Genomic DNA, 25319 nt, shown 5'->3' with positions numbered 1-25319 from the left:
GCACAAGCTTCTCTTTCGGGAACAAATCAGATGCACCTCAACTTTGTCCAGAGGCCTGGGGCGGCCGGGGCGAGGGGCGGAAGGAGGGAGGCTCAGTTTGCCGTAGGTACGCGGCCGTCGACGTGCGTCAATCCAGCGGCTCCAGCCCACCGCCGCAGCAGGAAGAACCACGTCGGCGGATACGTACCCCAAGTCCCAGTCCCAGTCCCAGTCCCAACTCCCAATGGAAGTACCTTACTCCGTACCCAAGGTAGGTAGGTACCAAGGTTGAAGTCCACCGGGAAAGGAAGCTCGTGATTTCCCTCCTCGGTCTTCGTCTTCTCCTTCCATTCTCGTACCTCAAGACGCATTCAACTTCACCTCTACCATCATCATTCATCACCGCTTTCAATGCCAACTACATCACTTTGACACTTACATCATAAAATCCACGTCCACAGTACTAACAGAAACCACAGCACACCCCAATTGCGAGACATTCACGTCCTCTCGCCATATTTCCCCTGCAGGAAATCACATGGGCCCATCTGATCCTCGACACGCACAAATCAGAGGTCTGACGGACTGCGACGACCGCACCACTGCGGCCGATTTACGCTCATACGGCCCCGCCCATCTCGGCGTTCAACAAAAATCTCAGAAAGGACCCTATTAAAACACACCAGCTCCCAAACGCCCCAAGCTCCTCACCTGTTTCTTCGCTCCTCAAGGCCCCGAGACAGAAAACATCCAATCAACGCCGGCTCACACAGGGATTCTCCTCGCGTTTACCGCCTTTTTACCGCGCCTTCCTTGCCCACCATTGGATCGATATCATTGATTTCACCATCCGGGGGCTCCTCCGACGGCCCTAAATTCGCCTCCAAACCTCGAACCGATGCAGACTTGACCGTTCCACCACTGGACATTGGAACCCAAGGACTCGATGCTACCCACTCTACCTACCTTAGTCTCTACATCATACGCGCATTGACCGGTAATTAGCATGTGAGAGCCAACCTTCGTTCCGTCTGGACTCTGGATTCTGGAGCTGCCCCAGAAAGAGTTACGGTGCACATCGGCAAGGTAGCACCGGGCCCTGCTCACCAACACACCGAGCCCGCCCGCCTACCTCCACATAAACCTTCCCCGCCAGGATATGAGCTTGCACCGGCCGATGTTCACTGGGTTTGGTGTCAGATCGTCTGGTTGTCGGCCCCCAAAGAATCTCACTGGGCAGTTGGTTTTCTACTTGTGCAAAAGCCTGGTAGACGCTCCTGCACGATGACATGCGAGTAACCCTCCTTCGTCTTCCCCTCGACCAGCCTTTGGCACGCCGTAGCTCAGCCCCAGATCGAGGCCGTCGAGATCGGGGCCGGCCTGGCTCGCGCTGACCTTACCGAATGCTGATCCCCGTGACCCCCGCTCCGGTATGTATGGCGGCATCAGACTTGCATGTGGCACAGGCCGGCTGGAGTCCTGGACGACGCCTTACTGGTCACCTATTTGACTTGTCTGGCTTGTCGATAATTCCGCCTGCCCGCTTACAGGTCTTCGGAACATGTGTGTTGAAGTTTGTCTGGCTCTCATTGGTGCCCGCGATGCAGTTACACCAGCAAATTCCGATGCTGCCTTTACCACGGCTCTCACACATCGCAATTCTCCGTCCCGAGCCTCTTGCTAGCGATGGTAGTCTATGCAGGCTAATCTGATGTTACTTGCAATCTAGGACAATCCACATCACGGGAACGATCCTCAGACGGGATGAACGGGACGGATGGTCTCGTGCTCAGCCATTAGATAAGACCTGACGGATTCATCGGCGGCTCGCCGGTACAACGGAGACGCCTGGCAACACTAGTTCATTGGGATGATGGGATGACAAGCCAAGATTTCAAGACGAGCGAGGGGACCTGCTTTGTTCATGAAGCTCAACTGCTTCTTCGCTTCTGATTCCATTCTTTTTTCTCTCTTTCAATCTTTCTTCTGCTACTGCTCTGCTCTGCTCCCGCGAAAGATGACGCACAACGCTAAAGACAGATTTGCCCGACCCAGATCATCCCCGCTCCATTGCCTGTGTGTGTTCTGCCCGAAAGTATTAAAAAGACATTATTTGTTTGGTTGATCCAGAGGCCCATGATTCAAAACAACTCGCCCATAAACGCCGAGCATGTGATAAAAAGCTTTGTGCAAGAGGGTATTCAAAAGAGCGGACGTGACAGAACACACGGCAATAAACGACGCTTCTTCCTCCACCATTCTTCCTGCTTCCGTCTCTCTTTTCTTCTTAGTTTTCTTTCATCTCCCGAAGCAGATCGGTAGCGTGCTGACTTAGAGCAAGAGAGCAGCGCCGCCAATCAAGCTACCGACGAGGACAGCCAGGCCAGCGCTGCGACCCATTTCCAGGGCCGCGGCGCCGCTGCCGGACGACGAGCCGGAGGAGGAGGAGCCGGAGTCGCCGAGGCCGGTGTAGATGGCGCCGCTCGTCTCGGAGGCCGTCGCAGAGGCGGTGGCCGTGCCGGCGGTGGAGGTCGAGTTCTGGCGGGTAGGGTTCTGGGCGCCGCAGGGGTTGTTCTGGCGGCAGTTTGACGCGCACTGGTTGGCGCCGAGGCCGCAGGCCTTGACGCACTGGTTGCCGTACTCCTGGCAGACGTGGTAGGGCAGGGTGAGGGAGTACTCGGTCATGTTGGGCTGGTTCTTGTCGCCGCAGATGCAGCCGTAGGTGAGGGTTTCCTGTGTGGGGGGAAAAGAGGTCTGGTCAGCTTGGATCCTTCATGTTTTTGCTGCTGACGGCGTTTGCTCCTTACAGGGTCGCAGTCGTTCACCAGGGTCGTCCGGGGCTCGACCTGCTGGCAGATGATGGGGCATGTGTTCTTCTCGTCGGCGCACCAGGCCTCTGCAGGTTTCCTATTAGCATACTGGCCAAATCACCAACCACCGGGTAAGTATTTCCGGGGGAACATGGGTAGCAAAAATTCGTACTTCTTGTGGCCAGAGGAACGGATGAGGGCTCGACGTAGTAGTCGGCCTGGGCCGTGGCGACAAAGGCCGCGGCAACGGCGAAGACGGTGCTCTTGAACGAAGGCATTGTTATTTGTTGGGATGCGTATATGCTGAATCGGTGTCGAAAAAGATCCCTTTTGGGTGTATGTACGGGCAAGTTGTTATTGTTGTCGTTGAAGGGGAAAAAGATTCCCAAGAAGATTTGACAAGATTCAAATATTAATATCGACTGTAGTGCGTTTCCTGGTCAGCAATCCGTCTTGTGTATGTTTATAGACATCATCTTTTCGTCCCTATGCAGTCCTTTTGCTGCATTCCTAAAGTCTCCCCAAGCCAGGCCAAGGTCTGGAGGGGGGCGATTCGTCCAACGCCTATTCGGGCCAACAACACATGGCTTTTTGGCCCAATTTAGGGTGATTGGGGCGGGCAGGCGGGCAAAGGGGGCGAGAGCTATGAACGAGGCGTTGAGGAATGGGCGGTTTTGACTTACGCACTAATAATAAAATGGAGCCCGTTCGTTGCTGACGAAAGTGGACTGGGTTGACCGACAAGGTACTAGTAGCGATAGTGAGGCTGGAAAATCGGTTTGTTTTGTGCCGTGTGTACAAAGTAGGCAACTGGCGATGCTGGAGCGACTGAGATATGAAGAGTTCGGGGGAGAGGATGAAGAGGTTCGGGTGAAATATATGTGCAGACACGTTATTCAACTGTGTAACGACAGACCGAGACAAGACGATACAGACACACGCGGAGGGATTCAGGAGGTGAAAGGTGGAAAAGGGAGAGGAGAGAAGAGAGGAGAAGCGGAATGAGAATCGTCAGAGAAGTTGATGGTTCATATTCAAAAAAAGCCCCGGGGCACAGAGCCGTGGGGAGGAAGGCGAGAAGGAGCAGACAAGCCGGACGCACGACTTTTGCCAAGCGGGCACTAAGGTTGACTAGCACATATTCGAGGTGGTAGTATGCTCGTTCGGACCAGGGCCTTGTCGGGAAGCTTCTATTCGCAAATCCACATTGAAGCACCCGTGGTATTCCGTACGGCACAAAATAAAGGAGGCCCGGGGTCGTAGGTACAACTCCATGGGTCCTGTCCTCTCTTGCGATAATCCACAGGCAGGCATTTGCATGGGAGTCTATAGAGAGGAGCCGATTGACTGTCGAGGAGGACCGAGAAGAAAAACAGGCAGAATTGGGTTTAGCACGTTCTCCACGCCAGCCACCCGGCGTATTTCCTGCTGGTGGTTGTGCGGTCGTGATGGTGTGGTGCTCCGTACTCCGTACGTACAGATACCGTTTCTCGAGAAAAGGTCCCAGGGTCGAGAAAAGGAGCTAAAAATTGGCCAGGGTTCGCTTGGGGTCTGTTCATCGGCATCCCATCACCCCCCCTGATGCCCAATCACAGGATGAACCCTTCCCCTGCTCTTGGGGATCGGATGGAGAATCATTGACTTTTTTATTTCTTCTCACTTCTCAATGTATTTTCCCACCATGCACCTGTGATGCATCTGTACACTATGGTACGAGGCGTTCGACGTCGAGGGCAGCGCGCCTCTCCACAGGCCACCATCTCCAGAACCAAGAGTCACCACTTTTGTCTGACCGGAAATCATGGGTTGCTGATGGGCGAATATCGATAACGTGAGGGGAACCCAGCTTGAGCTGTGGCCCGCAACCTGTCTGGCATGTCTGTCTCTGGCCGCCCTTGCCGTTGACCCGCTTGAATGGTAGGGAGGTATGGTTGTTTGTGGTTATGTCTCTGGAGCCCTAGGGTGCCTCGTCCTCAAAATTAGGCAAGTCAGAAGCGCTCTATCTGCACTCCGTAGACTCTTTAATATTGTTGGAAGCAGGATTGATAGGCCGTGGCAAGGTCGGGTTGGTGTGTGAATGCTTCTTCGAGGGTGACTCTCGTAGCGGCTCTCTCTCCCGTGGTCTGTCTTGGTCTTGTGTTTCTATTCGGTGGATATTGAGGCTTAGCAGAGGAAGGGTTCAGTGGGAGCATGCCGCTCTCTGCAGGGATCCATGGATTCATTCCATGGCCCGGGGCAATTGGCTTTTTGCGTCGCCGCCGCTGCAACACTGCAGTCTGCACTTTGTCTGCAGCACCGATGGCACTAAAACGATTGTTAGCGTCTCCTTACTTGTGCCGCTAAAGAGATCGGGTGTCCATTGTTGCCCGGAGATGAATCTCCTCTCCACAAACTGCAACTTTGCACCGCGCGAACCCACTGAACACCCATCCCGACTCCAAACTCCAGGCCTCTTTTCCCACCATTGCCGCAAGAAACGAGCGGTCTGATTATTCTGTCCGATACTCTGTATCCTCTGCCCCTCTGTATCCGCAGCGTATTCTCAAATGCCGGTCTTGAGAGTGAGCAGACATGGCAGGGAATAGTCAAGGTGTCAAGAGGCGAGCCTTTGCAGCCTTGCCGAGGTTGCGGTGACGGCTTCTATCGACTTTTGGCTCGTTAATTTGCAGCCCCGGACCCGTTTGAGATTGGAAGGCCCGGCCTGTCCGTCCTTCGCCATTCGCCATATCTTTGCTGATCCCACAGCAATCCTCCTCTGAGGCTTGCCTGGCTCAATTCCAGCCCCGGCCTCTGCTGGTCTTGTGGAAGCTGCCCATGCGTAGGTAGGCATTTCATCCAGTCAGCGGCGTCAGCTAGACATTCCTGTGCTCGTTCGTATCCCCACGATATGTCAGACATCCTGACGACGACGACGAATCCGTGTCTATTCTGCCTGTCGGCTATTCCTTCGAAGCTGTGGCGCATATTCGTAGATACGGACACACGGAGTCATCGAGAATCGAGACTCGAGACCGTATCCTTCCGTATTCGAGAACGAACCAGCCGAATTCCCACTTGAGTGCGACTTTGCAGGTCGGATGACCAGACCCATTGTTGATTACGAGGTTGCAAAACACTGGAACTGTCTCGATGCTCTCCATAAAATGCGGCGTGAAAGTTATGGAGCCAAGACCACCTTATTGTGCAGTACACTTCGCCGCCAAACAGGGCCAGCCCCTCTTAATCCTCCCCTTGGCTCCTTGTTAGCACAACTTTACGAGACCACCATCTGCAACGTGCACTTTCTGCGTAGCGAGACAAGACTCAGGATTTAAAAAGTGTTGCCTATCGGCCTGACGGGAAGCGTCTGGGTGAGTCTGTGGGTTTCTCCCAAACGCCAGCATTTTTCTTTCTTGAGGGTCTTGACACCACTTGCTGAGTTCAATGATGTGTAGGGAGTATCCGTAAGAAGCACAGCTATCGCTGTTCGCGGCGTCCCACTGGCTGATCGCCACTCGTATTCTGCAGTCTTGTCCCCAACCAAGGCCGCTGTGCAGGACAGCCGATGCAGCTAGTATGTATGATTGTGCCGTCTAGAGCAGCTCGGTGGACGTCGGCTGTTTGAAAGTTCATCTTTGTCCACGACACAGTGAGATCGGAAGGGCTGGCAATGACTCGCTGACTCCAGAGGTTCAACTTGGATATTGAGGTGGTTGGCTCCGCCCGGATCTTGTCTGTTGCCTCCGAGACCCCTTCCTCCGGGGCGACGATCCCAAGCCCCCCAACGTCTCCGCATCGATGCCTCTCTCTGTTATTTGTAGACAGGTCGTAGAAGAGCGCTGACAACACACCGTTGACGGCAAAAATGCCCTTCGAAGTTCGAAGTGCCACTGGGCTGCCTGTGGTAGATGTCAAGAATGACAAACTGACCGCCACAACTGAACCTGTCAACTTGGCATGGTTTTGGCGGCTACGAGCAGATGCTACTTGTACGTCGGGTTGGGTTTTCAAAACTAGAGGTCTTGGGTCTGGCCGTGATGTCGTTACAATGCACTTTGCAAGTACCGAGAAGCCTACCAGCCGCCAACAGGGACGAACTGGGGTAGACGATGTAGAATCAGAATGGAAGCCGAAGACTCAACCCCCTGCTCGACAAGATGCGCTAGTCGAGAGGTGTCGTGGGTGTCAACCCTCCAACTCCACCGCGGCTTGGTTTCTGCTGCCACTTGCTTCGTATCCGCACCGATGTGTTGGGATTCGGGAGTGTGCTGCGTGTAACCGTAGTGTACGTGTCGATAGCGCGGGAGGGGCCTTCTGTTGTCGCACCAGACGGGATCATGACCAATGTCTTCTGGAGATCTCATCCTAAGCACCGCAGCCGGTCTTCTTTCTGGCGTGGTAGCTTATAAGATATCAACATCACCTCGTCAAGATCCTTAGGCGAATGTTGTCAAATTCCGAGAGTCAGTCGTCGGTGTGTGGGGGGCAGGCATCAAGAACGTGTAGAATGGATGAGCTTTCAAGAAGTTGCAAAACAGCTGTGCAAGGTGCAGCAGTTTCCCGCGTAGAGGATGGCAGTTTTGCAGATCGTCTCGTACCTTATCCCAGGTTGGCGAAGAAAAATTGCGGATAGTGGTACGAACGATGTGGTCAATTCTCATCTAATGGCAGTGACACTTTATTACCATTCGAGTTTCGTTATCTCCGGACCTTCCTCTATTCCCGATTTCCCAGGGAAGGTTTTAGGGAAGGAAGCTACTATTGTTCATCAGCCAAACAGAAGTCACTGTCTCAGAGGGGTCCTTCCTTCCTTGCACGAACCAGCAGATGTGAGGGGAAGAACGAGCCGCAGGGAGGTACGAATACTAAGGCTGGTGGTAGAAGCTTTTCTTATCGTCGTGCTTTATCCGCATGGATCTCACCCGGGAAGCTGTACCTAGGTAATCATTTTGTAAACATTTACTCTGTCTCGTCTAAAGAGTACTCTCAACCGTCCTGGGATCGAATCGATTTCTTCTAGCGACGAAGCTGTGCTAACTAGCGCATTGTTTGTTCCTCGTTGTGCTCTTCTTTGCCAAACTCACCCCTCAGATGTCATTCGCAGACCCGTTACATCTCACGGGCCGACTAATTGCCGCCCCAAGGTAGCATCACCGGCAACAAACCACACAGTCAACATTCCATCTTCTGCCCGCCTGCTAGCCAAAGTGGCCGCCATTCCACTCTTGGTCGATCTGCACAGCCACGCGGCACCACCCTAAGAGAACGGCGTCCAGCAAGCGCCCCGAGACAGGTCTTTCGTCAAGCTACCTACCTAAGACTCTTGATATCGTCATACGGCCAATACGTCACAATCACCTTGCGCTTTCGCTGCCCTCGAGCAAATCGCATCTTCAACACAACATAACATCACGGCTGTCCATGAGGTACCATCCTCACACATGGATTCATGGACTCGGCGATAGAATCCCAGTTCCGACCGAACGGCGGACTCAACGGCGGCACAAACGGCCATATTAGACCTTCACACAAGGTTGCTACAGACGGAGCCATTCGAGGGTTACTTTCGCGTCAGAACAACAATGACACACGAGGCGGATTGTTTGGAGACGAGGAGGATGAAGAGGAAGAGACAGAGTCGCCAACCGAGTCGTCCGTGACAAGTCCATCATCAGTGACGTCGCCACCGTATTGGCTCGGCCACCACCAGCGCTCGGTTTCCAATATCTCGGTCGAATCAGTACTACCCGCCGGCGCGATCACAATGCACGATAACGAAGCGAGCGATGTCAACGGTCGAAATCGAGCCTGCTGGGCAAAGAGCGTCGAGATTACCGACTACGTCGTGGTGAACGGCAGCGCAACCAACATTGGGGCGTTTGTTGTTTGGAACATAAGAGTCGAGACATTGCAAGTCAGTGATATCCCTGGCTAGAAGAATAAAGGCCCAAAGAGCACAATCCGAGGTACGGGCGCAGTTGCTGACAAGCCGTGTGCAGGGGAGCTATATGAACATCCGAAAGCGATACTCCGAGTTCGACGACCTTCGCGAAAAGTTGGTCAAGACGTTCCCGAATTTCGAAGCAGCAGTACCACCTTTGCCACCCAAAAGTGTGATATCCAAATTCCGGCCCCGTTTCCTCGATAAGAGGAGGGCAGGGCTACAATATTTTCTCAAGTGCGTCTGGAAATGCATGTGCAGTAGATGCATTTCGGATGGTTGCTAACGATTCACAGTTGTATAATGTTGAATCCCGAGTTTTCTGGGTCGCCAGTACTCAAGGAGTTTCTCTTCTCGTAATGATAGTGTCTGAATACCAAAATCAACTTACTTCACCTTCTTGTACATCTTTTTGGAGATACATCGGCAGAGCTGGATACGGCCAGGTATGTAGGGCGTCTTTCTCACACAGGCGTCGAACGGGCAAAAGAATGATGGCCATCTGCACGTATATAGCGGTTTCAAACCGGTTGGACCATGCAAAAACATCAATAATAATAATAATGTTTTGCACGATGAACCATCTTCCCACGACGGTTGTTGTTGAAATATCTGCCCGTACCGAGAGATCAGTGACAGTGGTGACGATAGATCATCGGATGGGTAGCCGCCAAGCCCGTTGCCGGAAAAGTCTCGGCGGCCGCGGCCGCGTGGGGTACAGTGGAGATGCCAGAATAGGGCAGGACGTAAAGATGCGCCGCCGGACATGGTCCGTGGCGATGTGCTGTTCCCGCCGGCGTGAGTCGGGCCACGCTGGTTGGGCTTTTGAGGTGGCTCCCCACAGATTGACGCGTAATGTTCAGCAGGATGTACAGGGCTGGGGAGCGTCACTGCTGACTGGCAGTTGAAAACGTGAGAATGGTCAAGGGTCTTTTGGGGTCCAAAGATCTTTCCTTGCAAATTGAACAAGATCGAGGCACAAGAAAGCCTAACTCAGCCCCGTTTCTCTTCGTAAAGACAGCGGTAGGAAAAAAAAACTAAGCCTAGCGTCTAGTCGTCTATAACACAGGGGACTTTGGATAGATTTGCTATTTGCGGATGGTCGTTACGATATCCGCTCGTTCCAGGTCCCTCAAGATTGCAGTTGGTAATACGCTGCTGGAGGTCACCACCTATTCGGGAGGTTCTGCGGACTGCGAAGGGCACCGGTGACACGCGCATAGACAGACGGCCGCGTGCCGACGGCCCCCATCCGCGATTCCGAGCAAAACAGTCCATCGTGCGTCACAGCCCGCGGTGTGGTATACACGCCAGCGGTAGTCGGCTGAGCAAACTTGATCACTGAGTTTTCTGCTTTTATGCTGTCCAGAAACAGTTGGCAACTTGGCACTGCCGTCGCCCCTAAGCCTTACTCTTCCACCCCACCGGCAAGGGTGTCCCCCGTGGTACCTCATGATGCAAGGCGGGCAAGTGTTTGTTTTTTTGCGTAGTGTTTTTTCTCCTTCCAGTAGACTCTGTTCATTGTCTTGTCATTAAGGCGTCGCCGAGATTTAATCCCATGCCACCGGCGAGGATCTGAGAGCGCCCCACGAATGCAATATATTCTCGATCGGTCACTCCTCCTGGGCGCATTCTTTACACTGCTTTTTGCTCTCCCTCCTTCTCCTTCTCTTCCAATTTTAGACCGCACGATTTCCCGTTCTGCTTTACCTTACTCAAGTACTTTGACATCCATGTCCTTACAGCCGTACGGATAGTAATCATTATATGCTTACTTCAACCCCATCTCCGTTCCATCTTATGGCTCCTGCGCTTTATTACACGCTCAAGCTACTGACTCCATTCCACCCTCAACCTTGCGGGTGACTACCCCAAACAGCTATTAAGGAAAGTGACGTCGCTGTTGCTGTCTCCGAAGAAACACCAACCTTGGAACCAACATAAGCTCCAAACCCAACCAGCAGCAAGAAAGTCATAGTTCGAAACGAAACAGACCACCTAACGCAACTCACCTAATCCACACACACACTTGCACACACACGCACACATACATAAACCGACACTTAGAGATAGGCCTGATGCCTGCGCCAACCGGCTCTCGGATCAGATCCCTATCCCTACTCTTTCGTCACGACCGGGCGGACCCCGCCATTCCACCAACCGCCATGACGAAACCCGCCCACGAGCTCGACTCTATACCGGTTCCAGCCCAGCAACTTGCTTCTGGTGGCGGTGCCGTGTCTCCGAGCGACGCTTCTGCCTCGTCTGCGCCCACGTCTGCGTCTGCACCACCACCACCCCAAAAGACCCCTCTTCTTCACCAAAAGGATGCTCCTTTTAACGGTGCCGCCGCCGCCGTTATTACCCCGCCGGCCAGTCCCCCCGTGCCAAGACCTGTCGACGAACAAGACGAATCCCACTCCATCTTTTCCCCTGCTGCTACTGCGACTACCACTACAGATACAACCGCCGCCACAGCAGCCACCACTCACACGGCTGATTCTGCAACGGCCCCTCCTAGTGACGACACATGCTCATTGGCGCAGTCGCAGACGAGCACAAACTACAGTTCTCGCCAGGAGTACATGGACAGTTTGGTCCCGCCGTCCCAAGATCAATTTGAAAAGATTGCAGAGGTACAACGCACGCGCGAGGAGGAGCTAAAGAGGAATAAGTCGAAGCGCCAGACACAACACCTCCACGACCACTTTCACAACGTCCGACGCTCACAGGACGGACAAAGTGACGCTGCCGGTGACATTTTCGACGAAGCGCAAATAATGTCGCAAGATCCACCGCCAGCTTCAACCAAAGAGGGTGAACAGGGCGACAGCGAAGCGATCAACAGGGCCGCGGCGCTGATCCAGCGCAACTACCGGGGTTATCGCGTGCGGAGGGAGATGCAGGGCATGGGGCTGAACGCATCGACGAGATGGGTCTCGGCCATTGACGAGCTGCAGTTCCGCGAGCTGAACCGGCCGCGCGCAAAGAGCTCCGTCGGCGCTGCTGCTTTGTCTCCCACCGGCGACAGACACAGCGTGCTTTCGAGAGACGAGGAGGGCGGCATGAGTCGTCCGTCGACGGCCCGTGAGAACTGGAGGAAGGCGGCGACGATTGCGCGGCGCGCGGGCCACGACGATGTCGAGTCCGACTCAGACTCCTCTGCGTCCTCGTCTGAATCAGATACGCCCGAGAAGAGAGCCGAGAAGAAGAAGAAGCGCGAGGAGGCCGTAGCGAGGCGGAAGAAGGATTCCAAGATGATGGGGTTGCAGTATTTCCTAGAGATGGTTGACCTCAAGCATCGCTACGGGAGTAACTTGCGCGTGTACCACGAGGAATGGAAAAAGTCCGACACAACGGAGAACTTTTTCTACTGGCTCGATTACGGCGGCGGAAAGAACGTCGAGATGGAGGCGTGTCCCCGCGATCGTCTCGAGAGGGAACAGGTGCGCTATCTATCCCGCGAGGAGAGACAATTCTACCTGGTCCAAGTCGACGACGAGGGGCGACTCTGCTGGGCCAAAAACGGCGCGCGCATCGACACAACCGAGGCATTCAAGGACAGCATCCACGGCATCGTGCCCGCAGACGACCCGACGCCGGCGTGGTCTCAGAACAACACCCCGCAAACATCACCCGGAGCCGAAGCCGCCGACGATAGCCGCTCCGAATCCTCGGTAGAGTCCGCATTAGAAGCAGATCGCGCGGCAAAGTACGCCACGCCCGAGGTCGACGGCGCGACGGGCATGAAGAAGGTATCGCACATCTCAGCAGCGACAATCTTCAACAAGATGCTGCGCAAGTCGGTCAAGAAGAACACGTGGATCTTTGTCGCGGACACGAGCTTCCGCCTGTACGTGGGCATCAAGGCGTCGGGCGCCTTCCAGCACTCGAGCTTCCTGCAGGGCAGCCGCATCTCCTCGGCGGGTCTCATCAAGATCAAGGACGGGCGGCTGTCGAGCCTGTCGCCGCTCAGCGGGCACTACCGCCCTCCGGCGTCCAACTTCCGCGCCTTTGTCAAGAACCTCAAGGAGGCGAGCGTCGACACGTCGCACGTGTCGATATCGAAATCCTACGCCGTGCTCGTCGGGCTCGAGGTCTATGTCAAGTCGCGGCAAAAGGGCAAGAAGGCGATCGAGAAGATGACGCACAAGAAGGAGAAGATTATGGAGCCGGAAGAGTTCCGGAAGCGCGAGGAAGAGGCCAAGGATAAGAGCGAGAGCGCGGCCAAGGAGCGGAAAGTGCTTGAGAAGGAGGCCGAGGAGAGGGAGGAGAACAAGGCTGCGGTCAAGTTGCTGCGGAAGCTGAACCTGGCCCCGCAGGTGCCGACGGGTCAGAGGAGTGGTGAGGGCGAGGAGGAGGGGAGGGAGGAGCCTGTGATGGAGACGTTGGCGGAAGAGAGGACGAGGGAAGACACGGCTGCAACTTCTTCTGCTGCTACTCATCCCACTGCTTCATCTGCAAGGGCCTAGGTCGCCTCGACTTGTGTCTGGATTCGGCGTGGTGGGTAAGAGAGAATGGGCTTTAGATCCATGGAGGTAACGGGCTGATTGGATTATGGATTGGGTAAAGTCGTGGTTTTTTGCTTCAAGAGTTCTTTATACCCCCCTTGCACGGCCTTGCTTTGGAAAGCAGTATTCTGAGCGTTTAGAACGAGAGGTAGATGACAATGTCTAATGAGTAGTCTATGATTGACGATGCATTTTTCCCCTCAACCATTCGCCTAAATCCCTGCATGTTCAAGATCATGTTCCCCTCACCACTGAGCCGAACGACTACCTTATATAAACAATACCTCAGGTACGTGACGAAAGCTCTCTAGCCGCAAAGTGTTCCAAGCCACGTTGCCATTCCGGGCTTTGAAGGGACTGGTGCCTCATCCTATTTTGCGGGCCTCAGAGATCTTGCTGCCCCGGTCGTGGAGGCATGCACCCCTTTGCGTTTCCCTAGAGCCTCTTAGACAGTCTCAAAGGTGATTATTACCACGTCGGGTTATCAATAGTTCGCCTCGTGAACATATTCGTTAACGGATATATTTCGTCTGAACGAGAGTGCGTGACTATGGTACTTCTTCCTTAGCTTTTGATATTGTAAGTATATTTACTAACGAATACGCCTAGTACGAGCAAGGGTATGGAGGCTATAATAACTCTTTGCTAGTTTCCTACCTCGTGGTTTTGTTTATTAAAGAATATGCCTGGTACGAACAAGGATTCAAAAACTATCATACCTCCTTATTCATTTCTAATCTTATGAACCTAGCTACTTTATCTACCAGTATCCCTGGTCTTGAAGAGGGCTTGAAATCTTCTTTGTTACCTGATTTATGTTTTGCTCCGTGAGCGTCTCTGTTATTAAGCCTGTTTTTCTTTTGCCACGGACACAAAGCGAACGCTGGGAAGTCTATCTCTTAGAAGGGGAGCTTTGAAGAAAGGAATGTGTCACAAAAAGGTTTGCAACCCACTTGAGGTGAGGCCTGGTAGCAAACCCCATTCCTGCAGATCGTGATAGGGTCGCCTCCTGGTCTCCACGGTCCAACAGCGGTGCTAGGTAGATGATTTTCGCCTTCCTCTTGTATCCTCTTGGAGTCTGGATAGCTTTGAGCAAGGCTTTTTGTTTCTTGGTGGTTGTTTGCATCATTACCAGCAGATAATCAACATGCGGTTTATGTTCTTGCTCCTTCACTTGTCAATTGACGTAAACAGTGTTGCCTATTCTTTTCTAGATCATCCTTCGAGCGCATTATGAGGCTTACTGTATGGCTCTTCAGAGCTCAAAATGGTTCTACCAGAAAATTCTGTGACTTACATAGCTCCTGAGCTGTCAGACCGGGCATCTGCTCTCGTTGAGAGATGGCATATTCCCACAGGGGGCGTAGGCCGCCGTTAGACTATGCTACCGTATTCACCATTCCGATGGTCTTTTGAGTTTAGTCGAAAGCTGAGATGATGTAGTCGTATGCAAAGATGTGTATGTCCCTTGATGTCCGATACCATTATCGAGGCAACGAGGCTGAAGACTATTGATCGACTGATCCACTCCATTGCATTTGAGCAAAAGCCCTGCCAAGTTTCAACAGTCTTCTGAGCGTTCGTGCATACATCAACGATATGACTGAACCTAAAAAAGAATTTTCATTGAGCGCAGTTCTCCCCAGAACTATTAATATTTTCCGGTTACTCTTGCTCTTAGCATACCGCACTTTCAACTTGGGTCCGACGTCCAGCCTCAGTATGACAACTTACACCTTCCCGTCATTTTGAACCAGCCAAGATGGCCGACGAGCCTTCCACTCGGCGTCGAAACCCCTTGTGGAAACGAGCTATTGCCTTCGAAAGCCGTTGCGTCAACAAGTTAATGGGACCAAAACAACAATCCACAAAAGCCTACCTTCTCAGAATTTCGATTGAATCACTGGAAGAAATCATCAGCCATCTCGACCTTCTGAGCCAGTTCATGTTTTCGCGGACCTGTCGCGCCGGTCGGATCCTCACACAAAAAGACTGGAAGGATGCCTCGCTAGCCCTACCCGAATCTGAACAAATATCCTTCTGGGCTGCGGTGGCCTACAAGCTGCCGAATCACTGGGTCTGCGCGCGCTGTTGCACACTCCACGAAACAGACCGTTCGGACACGCCGCGTAGCCAACAATCGCCGCCATGCCAGCAGGGAGAAACCCTCGATACCCTCGGCCGATCTTACAAGCTCCGACACACTCACATCGAACTTGCGCTCAAGTTCAGGCGCTTGGGCACCAACACGGCCTACCTCTCGGAGCTCCTGGAACCTTGCGAATACAGGACGTATCGAGGAGCTGGATCTTGGAAGTCGGGCTCGCCAAATGTTACTATTCACATACCGATAATCGTCGAGGGCAGGTTCTGTCTCCAAGTCATCAAGGAGTTTCATGGGTACGAAGCTCTCCACGAGATTCGATCCTTTAGAATCTGTCGACACCAGCTGTTCCCGTGGTGGTATTGGGGCATCAAGGACTGGGGCGTGTTTGAGAAGAATATGGAGGCGGCTTGGCATCGTCCGGGAAACGTGTACGATGGCCACTGCCAATGTTGTCCGGTCGACTACTCGATTCTGCGCGACGACGACGTGCTGCGAGTGACGTTGTGGTATGACTTTGGCACGGGTAAATCCCCGAGAGACTTGGAGTGGATGGTACACCTTGGCGACGAGACGGATATCTACAGCAACGGTCTTTACGTCAACGTCAAAGACCACGACCCTGGAAGCATTCGGAAGTCGTTTCAACAGAGCTCGTTCAATCATATGGTGCGAGGCGTGGTACGTGGTATGACACTCGGTTCACGAAAGTTATGCAGAACGGTACGCGAGGTTATGATGGCATACAAGCTGGGTTAAGCTCGATGAAGTTTGGTTCCTCACAGGACTAGAGCTCATTCTGCACTATTCTCGCCGAAGCCATTATATATACTAGTTTCCCAATACCTTAAGTCAATACTTGCTAGGCTTCTTACTGAATTGTACCGTGGCCTTCGACGAAGCTCTCCTCCTTCGACACCGAAGTTGCATTCACAGACGCAGCCACACCATTCCCAGACTTCTTATAGTACGGTCTGGGAAGATTGTCGTAATATGGTACGACAATGATGTTGGGATCACTGCTTCCTCCGACCTGAACATTCAGTTAATCTCATACTCGCCAAATCAAGAGACAAGACATGACAAAACTCACCATGGCCTTTGTAGTATTCTGATACGGCACATCAGACACCTTCAAATTCAGCAACGAAGGCTGCCTCGCGCTCGTCAATGTCCTCACCGCAACCTTGACGGATTCCAACGTCTTGGGCCCGTCGCTGGCGCCATTCTCCTTGACGACGTCCACCACCGCCCCCTCGCACCCAAACCCTTGCGCGACGACTTCGTACTTGACTTTGGGGTTCATCGCCACGCACGGCCGCTGCGGCGTCTTCTCCCCGTAAATCATGTTCTGTCCGGCCTGCGACATGCCCCAGACGCTGTTGTTCACCACGACTGTGAGGATGTTGAGGCCGAACTTGGCGTAGGTGTCGAGCTCGCCAATGTGGAAGCCTGCGCTGCCGTCTCCGTGGAGGTTGACGACTAGCTTATCTGGCGCGGCAACGGCGGCGCCTTTCTAAGAGTCAGCAAAGGGGCTTCTACGAGTAAAGATGTGTCACAAACCAAGCGAGTATCCAAATCCGTTGCCTAAGAAGCCTAGATATCCAGTCGTCACCATTGACAGTCCCGCCCTCGCCTCGTTCAGAGATTGTAGAGCCCATCCGCCGCACTCGCCACCGTCCATACAGAGAATGCTGTCTTCGGGCAGAGATTGGAAGAAGGCCTTCACGCCATGGTAGGGGTGAATCCGGTCGTTTTCCTCGATGATCACCGGGTCCTCTTCATTTCCGGCTGAGTGAACGCTCGGCTTCTTCAACGCCATGGCCTTTTCCACCCACTCACTTGTGGCCCTGACGGACGACTTGGATGCCTCAGCTGTGAGAGCCTGAGCTGCAAGCCCGACATCCGATACGATACCGACCTGTATTCAATCTAGTCAGCAAAACCGGCCCTCCCCCTGAAGCCATATATCGGGCAGGGGTAATATCTCACATCGATCTTTCTCGAGCGCCCAATCTCGCTCCCGTCCAGATCGACCTGCACAACCTTGGCTTCACTCTCGTTCGGCACAATCGCACCGCTCCTACCGCCGATCAAGAAGCCAGTCCTGGCCCCCAGCAGAAGAACAAAATCCGGAGCCGGTCCCTGAGCGCGTAAGAACGGAAGCCGAGTCGCCACGCCGCCGAAAAGAGGATGCGAGCGCTTGATGGTCGTAGAAAACTTGGGTGAGTGGAAAACCGGAGTATTCGTCGCTTCTGCGAGCTTCACTACGTCGTCCGCGGCCCTCCCTGCGCCAGTCGAGACTAAAATCACGGGGCGCTTCGCCTCACCCCAGAGTCTCATCGCCTGCTCGACCGCGCCGGCATCAGGGGCGGGAAGCGAAACCGGCGGCGCGGTGATAGACCCCCAAGCCACGCTATCAATCTCTACGGGCGTGAAGAGCACATCGATGGGAAAATCCACGAGTACCGGCCCAGGCGCCCCCGCCGTCGTCGCTCTCCAAGCCAAGCTCACGATGCGCGGGATCTCGCTGCCGTTCGTGACCCGGTGCGCAAACTTCGTCACGGGTTTCGCCAGGACGACCTGGTCGTGGAACCCTTGGAGGGTATTCGTCTCCGCATCGCGCAGCGGCGGCGAGCTCGTGATGCAGAATACCGGGGAGCGGTCCGCGAAGGCGGTGCTGAGACCCGGAAGGCCGTTGCAGAAGCCAGAGTTGGCTGTTATGAAGCAAACACCGGGGGCGTCGTTGCCCTTGACCTTGGCCCAGCCTTCGGCGGCCTGGACGGCGACGGTCTCGTGCCGCACGTCTATGAGCTTGATGTCGGCTTCGACGGCGGCGATGAGGAAGCTGTCCAGGTGCCCGCCTGTGGGTTGGTGTTAGTCTGATGAAGCGATATGATTCATTTACATAGAATCTCACCATGAATGCCGAAGGCAGTTGTTGCGCCGAGATGAGCTAGGGACTGAGCGAGAAGGTCTCCGCCGAGAAGTTCTCGATTCTTGGGCTGTCTCACTTGGAAAGCCATTGCTTACATGAATGCTCGAGATACTTTTGAGCGAGTGATCACAAATGGTGAGATTGAGCTGTCGTTTGATGAAAATGTGACGAGGTCGAGTTGAATATTATCCCCCATCGCAGCATTCTGCTCCAATGAACATCCGACCGAGCACTTATAAGCAATCGACCTCTAAATGCCGAGTGTCAAAGCAACGATGATGCGGGGGACCGCGGGAAGAGCGTGAGGGGGGATCATTGCTTGGCCCCGAGGTAAGTTGTACGTACATGTATCAAACAATGGCAGTGGCAAATGGGAGGAGTTGTGGAAATGATTACCCGTCGTCTCAAGGTAAGCCTTGAATTTTGTAAATATTTTGCGACATTGACTCTGATGGGTTGAGTCAATAATTGGGGTAGCGACTGACATCAGATGCTTGGAGGTCGGGCGAAGCAATCCTTGCATTGAGACGCGCTTACACGCACCCGGTGTATTAAAGGTTCCTTCTTCTAAGTTATCGTTGCCAAAATTCCACAGCGACCAACTTGATAGAAATCTGCATCTGTGTTCATGATGTTGTTTCTGCAATTGTCTTCAGGCATGATGCGTTAAGATGGGTCTTCGGTCACAAGGAGGCAAAGGCAAGGACAGCGTTAATTCATTTGACTGATTTGATTGGGACTATGGAAGTCTTGCGAGAGCTCTAATATGTAACCTCAACCTAAAAACTAGAAAAATCTATGATGCCCATTACCCCTAAGGTACATGATGTTGATGTAAAATGTATCTGATTAATGAAAGAGACTGGCTATGCGGTAGAGTCATTTACTGTAAAGTGGCGGAATGATTGGCTTCTCCTGAAGCGCTTCTGATGTGGCTCAGGCCTTCTTCTTGCCCTTGGGCATGCGGACCAGCCAGTAGAGACCCAAAGCAGCGACAATGTTGACGACAATGTACACCATGCCGATACCAAAGTCGCGCCATCTGTTGTCGAAGTTGGAGCTGATACCCTTGAGGAAGACGTTGGTATCGGCGATAGAGCAGAATTGGCAGTCAGCCGTGGCAGATGGGTCCTTGATATAGCCTCCCATGGAACCAATGTACCCTTCCATGTAAGTCTCGCAAGTCTGGTTGTTTGGCGGGTCGAAGTGGATGTACTCGTTCGTCGAGCACGTCACCTTGGAGTTTGCCAGACCCGTTGAGAGAATTGATGACAGTAGGTAAGTGAATGGTGACACCCTGTACATGAAGATCCAGAAGCCGGGCATGGCGTCAGGGCTGGCCAAGACACCACAGAACAGCAGACACATCATGAATAGGACGTTGGCGAGGTTACCACCCATCTCAGCAGTGTCCGTGATGGCGATGCAGGCATGGGCGAAAGTGCAGGTGAAGATCATGAACTGCCAGAACAGGAGCCACATGAGACCAGCGCGCTCACTCTTCTGGCTGGGGTCACCGTTCTCGTAGAGACCGACGGGGTAGTAGACGCAGATGAACATGAAGACGGACATCAGAGAGTTCCACGGGATCTCGGTAACAATTTGCGACATCATGAACACCTTCCAGCTGTAAGTCTTGGAAGGTCTTTCACGGACTTCGTAAAGAGAGCGTTGGGTGACGAAGTGCGGCATCTGTTGTTGCACGAGCTGACCGAAGATAGAAAGAATGTTGAAGATAGCGAACATCTGGTTCTGCAAGCCCTGGATACTGAGAGGTGCGTTGAGGAACACCAGGCCGATGAAGAGGGCGACGGAGCAGCAGAGGATGAACTTGGCGTACAGGTAAGAGGGAGTACGCCAGTACTGCTGGTAGACACGGCGAGTGACAATCAGGAATTGATCCCACAGCGGGGCGGCGAATTCGCGGTGTGCCAACTTCTCTTCTTCGGCGGACAAGTGCTCTTGGGGCGGGCTTTGAGTTTTGAGGCGGCCAAGTTCCTCTTGAACAGCCTCATACTCGGGACTAGACTTCCAGGCCTGGTGCCAATCGACATCGGTATGTGATCCGGGGGCAGCGCCAATAGCAGAAAGCATCCATTCAGCCGGGTTCTCGCCAGGAGGGCAGGCAGGGGCACCGTTCCTCTCGAAGTAAGATGTAAGGGTGTGAGAGTTCTCGCCGATGTCGCCAAAGTACACGGTTCTACCACCCTTTGCCAGGAACAGCAGACGGTCGAAGCGTTGGAACAACATGGCAGACGGTTGGTGAATAGTGCAAAGAATAGACTGGCCAGCCTTTGACAGCTTCTCAAGCAGATCCAGGATAGCCCATGACGTTTGCGAATCCAAACCAGAGGTAGGTTCATCGACGAAAAGAAGCAAGGGGGGTTTAGCAGCCAGTTCCACACCAATGGTAAGTCGCTTGCGCTGTTCGACGTTCAATCCCTCGCCGAGGACACCCACAACGGCGTCAGCGTAGTCCTGCATGTCCAAAAGCTTGATGACTTCGTCGACGTATGCCAGTTTTTCAGCGCGAGGGGTGGTGGCTGGCTGGCGCAAAAGAGCACTGAACTCCAATGCCTCACGAACAGTGCTGGTCTCGAGATGCAGATCCTGTTGTTGAACGTAGCCAGTACGGCGTTGGAAGGACTGGTCACGGATCTTTCCATCAACCAGCATCTCTCCGGTAATCACTCCCATGGAGACACGGTCTGCCAGACAATCAAGCAAGGTAGTTTTGCCAGCTCCAGAGACACCCATCAAAGCCGTAAGAGTTCCAGGTTTGACCCAGCCATCCACATGGTCCAGAATCCTGCGGGTTTCGGTCTTGATCTTGACATCGTAGCACACGTTACCCCAGTGGAAGACACTGGTGGAGCCTTGGATCGCACCCTCGTTGGCGGAGGCGCCTTGTCCGCCCTTCTCGACGATGGTAGCGGGTCCAGAGAGAGAGGATTCGGGGTCGTCCTTGCCCTTAACAGGGGCAGCAACACCACGACGGAAGACAAGAACCTCTCCCTTGGACTTCTTCGCGGCAATGTATTCGGTGGCAACGAAGTACAAAGCGTGGAGGGCGATAATGAAAGCGATGAGAATTCCGATGTTGCGCCACTTGTGAGAGTTGAAGTACTTGTACTGGGAGTTGATGTATCTGTCACCGTTGACAAACGGCTCGCCAGGAACGGCACCGACAGTGGAGCAGGCTCTGTTGGCGAGGGTAATGTTCTCGTAACCGGCAACTGCAGGGCTGGGGACAAAGGCAGCACACTCGAAGTTCCGGTTGTGGAACTCGTTGATCATAAGCTTCAAAGTATTAAGGTTAGTCGACGTTCACTAAGATAGCTGAGCTTTCAACTCACCGATTCGAATCCGTACGCGACAGGGTCCAGGTAGTTGATCCATCGGCACCAGCCAAGCATGTAGTCAACGGGAATGACAAATCCAGTGAAGATGACCAAAGCGAGAATCAAGATCGACGCGGGAACCATGGCCTGCGACAATGTGCGGGACAAGGAGGCACTGATTGGCGTTAGAGTCACTCTTGGTACGGAGAGAAAGTGACTTACATAGATCTGAAAAGGCCAGACATGGACAGCACCATGAGGAATGTGGTTAACAGGAAAAAGAAGAAGTTGCCGGGTTCTCTGTTCAGGTTCGTCATGAAGTAGATGATCAGGTCGTAGCAGATGGTATTCGTGATTTTGTAGGGCATGTCCACCAAAACTGAGGAGAAGGCTTCCGCCGAGGAGTGGTAGAAGGCATAACGACGTTGCTTCTCAACGATGGGCCGTTGGGCGTACTGAGTGAGAATCTCGAGAGCACTGGAGAATGCATTGGCGAGAATGGCGACGAAGAGAACCGCGGATCGACTGTAGAAGGAAGACGTGTTTTCCGGGAGGTTGTAGAACAGGGAGGACATGATGAGAGCCGTGCACGAATTGGCAATCAGGGAGAACAGTGTCAGACTGGGGTCACCCTTAAGCAACTTGAAGCCACGCCAGAGGCAGAGTTTCACTTGCTGTCCGTACGAGAGGATAAAGGGAGACTTGAGACGTTGGTTCTTGGCTTGGACCGACTGCTTCTGGTTTCTGAAGACTTCGGCATCCGGGCCATCCAAAGGATGATCCGTCTTGTACTGCTCAATCTGCTGCTTGAGAGCCGCACACTCGCGACTCTCCTTCCAGCACGCAGCGAACTCATCAGGCGTACGAGGTACGCGAGACTCCCAACCGGGACGGATAACACGCTCTGTAGGCGCCGTCATCGAAGTGAGGAAGTCAGGGGTAGTCTGACGGGCTGGGCACTCGAAGCCGAGGTTGATGAAGTACTGGCGGGCCTCGGTGGTGCGGCCGAAATAGATTTGACGTCCCTCGTAGAGAACGGCAACCTTATCGAATAGATCGTAAGCACTCTGAGGCGCCTGGTAGATCGAGACGGCGCAGGTCTGGCCGAACAACTCAGACTGCAAACGAAGGGTCTTGCAGAATTCGACAGCGTTGGCGGAGTCGAGACCTCTGGTTGAGTTATCCCAGCACTGCAAAGGAGCGTTGGACAACGTCGCTTCGGCAATCGTCACACGCTTGCGCTCTCCACCAGAGACACCACGGACATAGTTGTCGCCCACACGGGTATTGACGGTGTGGCTGATACCGTACATGGCCATGACGACGTCGCGGAGGTGGTCGCAGTACTGGTTGGCGGTGACACCAGGGGGCAGGGTTCGTGGGCAGCGGGCACGGGACGCGAAGGTGAGGGTATCGCCCACGGAAAGTTGAGGGTAGTGGACATCGACTTCGGCAGTGTAGATGGCATCACCGGCGTGGTGCTTGTGGAGTTCCTTTGCCGAAAGACCCTGGTAGTTGAAGTAGGCACGCTCGTCGGTGTAAATGCCGTTCATCTCTCCAGCGATGGTCTTGAGGAAGGTAGAGCAGCCAGATCCCGGAGGTCCAAGAACGACGAGCATCTCGCCTGCCTCTACGATACCGTTGAAATCGCGGAGAATGTCGATGCGGCGTTGGCCTCCGGTCTTCGAGGTGAGGTTGCGAACGAGACCAGGAATCTCGAGCCAAATGTTTCCGACATCCTTCTGGTAATCCGTCTCTTGGCCAAATCCGAAGACGTTCAAGTCCTGGTAAACGAAACCAGCAGTTCTATATCCTGATCCATGCTCATTGGTGACATTGGCAAGAGTCTTTGCCCACTTGCGAGCGCTGAAGTTCTTTCCGTTGGGGTTGAGGGGCGAATTGGGGTCCTCGCTGCCGAACAATGCCATGCTATCTCCATCGATGTTGACCGCTGAGTGTCGCGTGTACTCCCGAGCTAGTTCTTGGACGATCGACTGGCGACGTTCTAATTCCGTGTCGTTGCCGTCATCTTCTGATGTTGATGCAGCGGATCCATCGCCGGCTTTCTCGTACAGAGAGTTGTCCTTGGGCTTCGAGGTTGGGAGTGCTTCCGCGTTTTGAGTGAAAATCGCATCGTGATCGACTACGGTCTTCTGACTGCCGGCCGGGGAACGGGTCGGCAGACGAGACTTCTCGTCTGAGTTAAAGGCGGACATATTGTCGGTTGGTGAATTAAGGTATATGGGTGTCCTGAGACGGCTGGCTGATGGAGCGGTTGCAAGTATATCTTGCTATCCTAGTATCACGAGAGGCTCTGTCAGTCAACAGGATCTTGATCACATCACGTTTGCGGAGGCCTACCGATCAGCATCAACCAGTTGTTCGCTCGGCTTGTCGTGATAGCCGCTTAATGAACAGTCTCAGTCAGATGAAGAGAGGGAAAATATTATTGTAAGTTGCGGGTGTGTAAAAGGGAGGAAAGCCCATGTAATAGCTTTCGGCTGAAGACTCGAAACATATCATGAAAATAAGCCTAGGTCTAGATTTATCAACAACTCAACGGAGTGTCTCGCTCCCCGTGTGCCCCCGGCCCATAATACGCAAGGGGTCCATCTCAGCATCCGAAGACTCAAAAGTCGATCCAGAGCCCCGGGTCATCCGTGCACCAGATATGCCACAATCTCACAAGTTGACGTAGAGACACGTTGGTTGAGCACTTGAGCTTGATTAGGGTATCCAAATTCTTGCATCTTGTCATAGCCTGCAGCCCGCGTGTAAGTGAAAAGTGTGGGTCGATGGCGGCGGCTCCCTTGGCGGCGATCATCACGAAAAAGTCCGCAACGTTGTCAGGAAGTCGGAGGTGTGGGGCGGTCTCCATTATACGGGCTCTCGGAAAGTTGAAGCGACCCGAGCGGGCGCCGTCGACCCCGTATGCTTTTCCGAGAAGTCCAAATTCCCAACGTCTAAAGACAGCCTATGTCCAGACCAAAAAGACCATTCGTTCATTTAGTCTTTTATTTTTTTTTGGAACTCGCTGCACTTTGTTTCCCCAGCCTCTCAGTCATCCAAGCCTTTTTTGACTACATCAATCACCAAGGTGTGCAACACTAAATCATAACGATATGGCTCGACCACCATGAGGCACAAGCACTGTCACATCACTCGAAACAGACAATAAAAACACTGCTACCTCTTGGAACGATGTGGGCTCCGATAAATCTTATAGATTCCTCCTCCATTCACCCTGTTCATCGTTACATCCACTTACACCGATTCGTCAGTCTACCCTCAAGGACCATCGAACGACAAAGTTGACCAGAACACACCAATCCGAAACGAGATGCACGTCATGTCTGATGACTTTCATGAAGCCGTGGTTGCCACGGCATTGGAATTTTGGTTGTGACGAAAAGGGCTAACAGTGCCGCCACGGCGGACATTTTGCTTGTTCGCAAGTGCTAGCTCTAGCTCTTCGGGGTCCGCTTGCAAGACCGCGGACAGCACCCTACTCCATTTGTAAGCCGTGTTGCCGCTACGGACTGTGCATATGTGGAGTCTTCGGTGTTCTTGTTTGGGACACCCATCAGTAATGGCTGTTCACTTCAGGGGTCGTCCCGTACGATCAAAGCTATCAATCTTGCGGTGTCATGTATGGCTCATAATCAATCATACTCAATCATATTAGGTTTGGCCCCTCCTTACGTCTCCATGGAAGT

The 25319-nt window shown here is 53.4% G+C and overlaps 6 protein-coding genes across 6 annotated transcripts; 3 read left to right on the top strand and 3 right to left on the bottom strand.

Moving 5' to 3' along the window:
• Positions 1–340: 340 nt before the first annotated feature.
• HER10_EVM0001591 (uncharacterized protein) lies at positions 341–4093 on the bottom strand. Its single transcript, XM_035471335.1, has 3 exons — positions 2962–4093; positions 2787–2875; positions 341–2712 (listed from the first exon to the last, which is right to left on the bottom strand). The coding sequence occupies exons 1-3, from the start codon at positions 3065–3067 to the stop codon at positions 2311–2313; spliced, it is 597 nt and encodes a 198-aa protein (XP_035336912.1). The 5' UTR covers positions 3068–4093; the 3' UTR covers positions 341–2310.
• A 3684-nt stretch (positions 4094–7777) lies between these two features.
• Positions 7778–9631, top strand: HER10_EVM0010555 (PX domain-containing protein). The gene is made up of 3 exons (XM_035480011.1): positions 7778–8682; positions 8768–8946; positions 9006–9631. Exons 1-3 carry the CDS (start codon positions 8218–8220, stop codon positions 9067–9069), a joined length of 708 nt encoding a protein of 235 aa, XP_035337635.1. The 5' UTR covers positions 7778–8217; the 3' UTR covers positions 9070–9631.
• Positions 9632–10124: 493 nt separating this feature from the next.
• On the top strand, positions 10125–13372 carry HER10_EVM0008578 (IQ calmodulin-binding domain-containing protein). Its single transcript, XM_035478095.1, has one exon. It carries the CDS (start codon positions 10788–10790, stop codon positions 13179–13181), a length of 2394 nt encoding a protein of 797 aa, XP_035337457.1. The 5' UTR covers positions 10125–10787; the 3' UTR covers positions 13182–13372.
• A 1610-nt stretch (positions 13373–14982) lies between these two features.
• HER10_EVM0002803 (uncharacterized protein) lies at positions 14983–16083 on the top strand (the record flags this gene model as incomplete). Its single annotated transcript, XM_035472498.1, has 1 exon — positions 14983–16083. One exon carries the CDS (start codon positions 14983–14985, stop codon positions 16081–16083), a length of 1101 nt encoding a protein of 366 aa, XP_035336999.1.
• Positions 16084–16195: 112 nt separating this feature from the next.
• Positions 16196–18350, bottom strand: HER10_EVM0001510 (benzaldehyde lyase; the record flags this gene model as incomplete). The annotated part of the gene is made up of 6 exons (XM_035471255.1): positions 16196–16357; positions 16418–16836; positions 16888–16955; positions 16995–17245; positions 17317–18188; positions 18245–18350. The coding sequence occupies 6 exons, from the start codon at positions 18348–18350 to the stop codon at positions 16196–16198; spliced, it is 1878 nt and encodes a 625-aa protein (XP_035336904.1).
• A 634-nt stretch (positions 18351–18984) lies between these two features.
• On the bottom strand, positions 18985–24298 carry HER10_EVM0009364 (ABC-2 type transporter). The gene is made up of 3 exons (XM_035478854.1): positions 21826–24298; positions 21619–21778; positions 18985–21562 (listed from the first exon to the last, which is right to left on the bottom strand). Exons 1-3 carry the CDS (start codon positions 23817–23819, stop codon positions 19199–19201), a joined length of 4518 nt encoding a protein of 1505 aa, XP_035337528.1. The 5' UTR covers positions 23820–24298; the 3' UTR covers positions 18985–19198.
• Positions 24299–25319: the final 1021 nt, after the last annotated feature.

Source organism: Colletotrichum scovillei (genome assembly GCF_011075155.1).
Source record: "Colletotrichum scovillei strain TJNH1 chromosome Unknown Contig00002, whole genome shotgun sequence".
Classification (NCBI taxonomy): Eukaryota; Fungi; Ascomycota; class Sordariomycetes; order Glomerellales; family Glomerellaceae; genus Colletotrichum; species Colletotrichum scovillei.
This window is presented reverse-complemented; position numbering and strand designations above follow the sequence as displayed.

Bases quoted from the DNA above. Each gene is read 5' to 3' on its own strand.
- HER10_EVM0001591 (XM_035471335.1), bottom strand. From the start codon at position 3,067: ATGCCTTCGTTCAAGAGCACCGTCTTCGCCGTTGCCGCGGCCTTTGTC. The intron at 2,876-2,961 runs GTACGAATTTTT...GGAAACCTGCAG, and splicing joins CGTTCCTCTGGCCACAAGAA to AGGCCTGGTGCGCCGACGAG. The intron at 2,713-2,786 runs GTAAGGAGCAAA...CCCCCCACACAG, and splicing joins TGGTGAACGACTGCGACCCT to GAAACCCTCACCTACGGCTG.
- HER10_EVM0010555 (XM_035480011.1), top strand. From the start codon at position 8,218: ATGGACTCGGCGATAGAATCCCAGTTCCGACCGAACGGCGGACTCAAC. The intron at 8,683-8,767 runs GTCAGTGATATC...AGCCGTGTGCAG, and splicing joins TAAGAGTCGAGACATTGCAA to GGGAGCTATATGAACATCCG. The intron at 8,947-9,005 runs GTGCGTCTGGAA...AACGATTCACAG, and splicing joins GGGCTACAATATTTTCTCAA to TTGTATAATGTTGAATCCCG.
- HER10_EVM0008578 (XM_035478095.1), top strand. From the start codon at position 10,788: ATGCCTGCGCCAACCGGCTCTCGGATCAGATCCCTATCCCTACTCTTT.
- HER10_EVM0009364 (XM_035478854.1), bottom strand. From the start codon at position 23,819: ATGTCCGCCTTTAACTCAGACGAGAAGTCTCGTCTGCCGACCCGTTCC. The intron at 21,779-21,825 runs GTAAGTCACTTT...AACGCCAATCAG, and splicing joins TCTGGCCTTTTCAGATCTAT to TGCCTCCTTGTCCCGCACAT. The intron at 21,563-21,618 runs GTGAGTTGAAAG...AATACTTTGAAG, and splicing joins TCGCGTACGGATTCGAATCG to CTTATGATCAACGAGTTCCA.